We start from the raw sequence: 2916 nt of genomic DNA, 5'->3' as shown, positions 1-2916 counted from the left end.
ACTGGTGTTCTATCTACTTGGTCAGCAGGAATCCTTATATATGGATTTGTAGCCTTTTTTTTTCCTATTTCAATTTGACAGCACTGTTCTACATCACACAGAATCAATCATTCCTCCACTTCAAACAGCAGGATAAAGATTACTGTTTAAGATTATAGAGTCACTGAGAATGTTGATAAACTGGAACATCTCTGTTTTAATACCTGAACTGCCCCCACCTCCTCCCATCCCCTGTCCAAAAGATTCAAACTAGGAAAAAAGATCAACCCCAGACTCCAACTTCTTGTCTTTTGATTGTCAGTGACTCATATTGAGCTAGCAGTCCATTAAAACTTCAGGATGTTTTTCTCATAAAGTTTGCACTGCTCACATTCTAGTGAGAGAGGTAACAAAAATAATTAGGCAGTACAAAGTGTATGTGATGACCTTTGGATAATTATCCTATTTTAAGCCTAGGGGGCAGTATAAAGGCTCCTCAGGTCCTCATAGTTCCCTCTTCTGCTGCTCTAGGGACTTCACAATACACAAGTTAGGTGTACAATCACAATTGCTGTGACCCTTAAGTTATGGAAATTCCTATGATTTAGGCAGGGGTTTGGCTCTCTACCTTAATTTATATTTATAGCTATCTCTACTTAACCCCCAGCATCTTTGTGGTTAAGGTAAAATTCAGGTTACCAAAAATGTAACAGCATAGTATATAATTCCTAAGATATTCCCAGGAAAGGAGTGATGATGAACAGATCTTTTTTTTCTGGCATTTACATCAGTCTTTGAAGAGGTGGGTATAGCTAGTGGCAAAAGCTGGAACCTTCTGCCCTGAGCTGGTAGGATTAATGACCTTCCATGATAGGTTTCTTCTCCTAGTCCTATTTTTCTCTCCCGTTTATGGTTTTATATTATTTTCAAATTAGGTTGTAACCATGTTTCCTCCACCAGTGGGAACATTCTTCACTTGAATTGATCGTAGACTTTTTTCTCACTTTGGCTAAGTGTTTGATCTATTGGCTTGAGATATGTTCACACCTCATTAAGTATCTTCAGGCAGCATGATGGCTTGACTTAGTTACTCAACCAACCTCATTCTTTTTTTTTTTTTGGGGGGGGGAAACTTTTTATTGTAGGTGCAGTGAGACAGCTGGACACAGTTTAGATGATTCCAATTTTGTTGGCAACAACCAAAGCATAATAGTCTGCAGCAAGCCGGACATAAGCTTTCTTCTCTCCATCAGGCCGGATCAGTGTGTTGACCTTGGCCACATCGATGTCATACAGCTTCTTTACTGCCTGCTTGATCTGATGCTTGTTGGCCTTGATGTCCACAATGAAAACTAGGGTGTTGTTGTCCTCAGTCTTCTTCGTGGCAGACTCAGTGGTCAAGGAAAACTTAATGATGGCATAGTGATCAAGCTTGCTTCTCTGAGGGGCACTTTTCCGAGGGTATTTGGGCTGCCTTCTTAGTCCTAGTGTCTTGGGTCGCCAGAAGGTGGGGGATGTTTGGATCTTCTTTTTGTGGCTATGGACACCCTTCAACACTGCCTTCTTGGCCTTCAAGGCCTTGGATTTGGTTTTTGTCTTGGGAGGGACAACGGCTTCCTTCTTCGCCTTCAGCGCCATCTTGGGGGAAAAGAACCAACCTCATTCTTATATGTATCCTCTCCACTGAGAGAAGTATATACTATATATAATATATATACCTTACATATGCATATATATGTATAAAGTATATGCATAAATATACAAAATTTATTTTATATGGAGGGTCAAATGAGTTGACATTGGTAAAGGGTTTTGCAAACCTGGAAACAATATAAATGTTAATATTACTCTTAGTTATTCTATATGTATGTATCTATACATATATATTATAATGTGTATAATAGCATATATAAAAATAGATTCCCCAATGAGCCTCATCCTTACAAATATATAAAATAGGTATTTACATATTATATGACTTCTCATATGTGATATAATGTTATATATTAATAAATAGACAATAAATATGGCCCTTTGAAAAACACTCAAAGTTTTCCTGTGGATATGGACATCAGAAGCATTGCAGCGTGTGGGTGTTTCCTGCATTCTCATCGTTTCTGAAAGATGAATTTTGCATAAGCAAGTGACAAATTCAAATAATACTCAAATTATTCTTTAATCCATTAATCAAGTTGAAACAAATTTGCTTGTTCAAAACAGGTGTTGCAGGAGAACTGACTGTAAGTATAATACAGGTTGGAGAGTAAAGGAGCCAGAATTGAGATCACTCAGTCCTGGAAATGTTTGAAGAAGGATACCCCTGAAATAGCCGGAGGGTATCATAGAAGGTTTTAAGAAGAAGGTAGCTGCTGAACTGATCTTTGAAGAAAAAGAATGATTTTGAAAAATAGTCATGAATAAGGCCACTAGATGGTGCCAAAGAGCACAGAGTCCAACACCTAGAATCAGGAAGACACTCTCTGAGTTCAAATATGGCCCCAGCTACTTATTGGCAGTGTGACTCTGGACACATTTCTTAACCTGATTTGCCTCAGTTTCTTCATCTGTAAAATAAGCTGGAGAAGGAGATGACAAACCATTCCAGTGTCTTTGCCAAGAAAACCCCAAATGGGGTCACAGAGAGTCAGACACAACTCAATAACTGAATGTGTGTTCGTCTTTCGTTGCCGAAGAAGACCATGCCATCAGAGAAATGATGACATGACTTGCACTTGACTTTGTTTTGAGTGAGGGAGGGCTGTGGAGGTCACCACCCTCACTTCTCCTCCAGAGCCATCTGAATCCAGTGACCAGAATTCATCAGGATGACTGGAGATGACCCAGGATGAGGCAATTGAGGTTAAGTGACTTGTCCAAGGTCACACAGCTAGTGAGTGTCAAGTGTCTGGGGTGAGATTTGAACTCAGGTCCTTCTGA

General features: G+C 39.4%; 1 protein-coding gene across 1 annotated transcript; it reads right to left on the bottom strand.

The window, feature by feature from the left end:
- Nucleotides 1-1114: 1114 nt before the first annotated feature.
- On the bottom strand, nt 1115-1617 carry LOC140531707 (large ribosomal subunit protein uL23-like). The gene has a single exon (XM_072650492.1). It carries the CDS (start codon nt 1615-1617, stop codon nt 1150-1152), a length of 468 nt encoding a protein of 155 aa, XP_072506593.1. The 3' UTR covers nt 1115-1149.
- Nucleotides 1618-2916: the final 1299 nt, after the last annotated feature.

The sequence above is a fragment of the Notamacropus eugenii genome, chromosome 3 (assembly GCF_028372415.1).
Source record: "Notamacropus eugenii isolate mMacEug1 chromosome 3, mMacEug1.pri_v2, whole genome shotgun sequence".
NCBI classification, from domain to species: domain Eukaryota; kingdom Metazoa; phylum Chordata; class Mammalia; order Diprotodontia; family Macropodidae; genus Notamacropus; species Notamacropus eugenii.
Note: the sequence above shows the minus strand (reverse complement) of the source record. Positions and strands in the feature narration are given on the sequence as shown.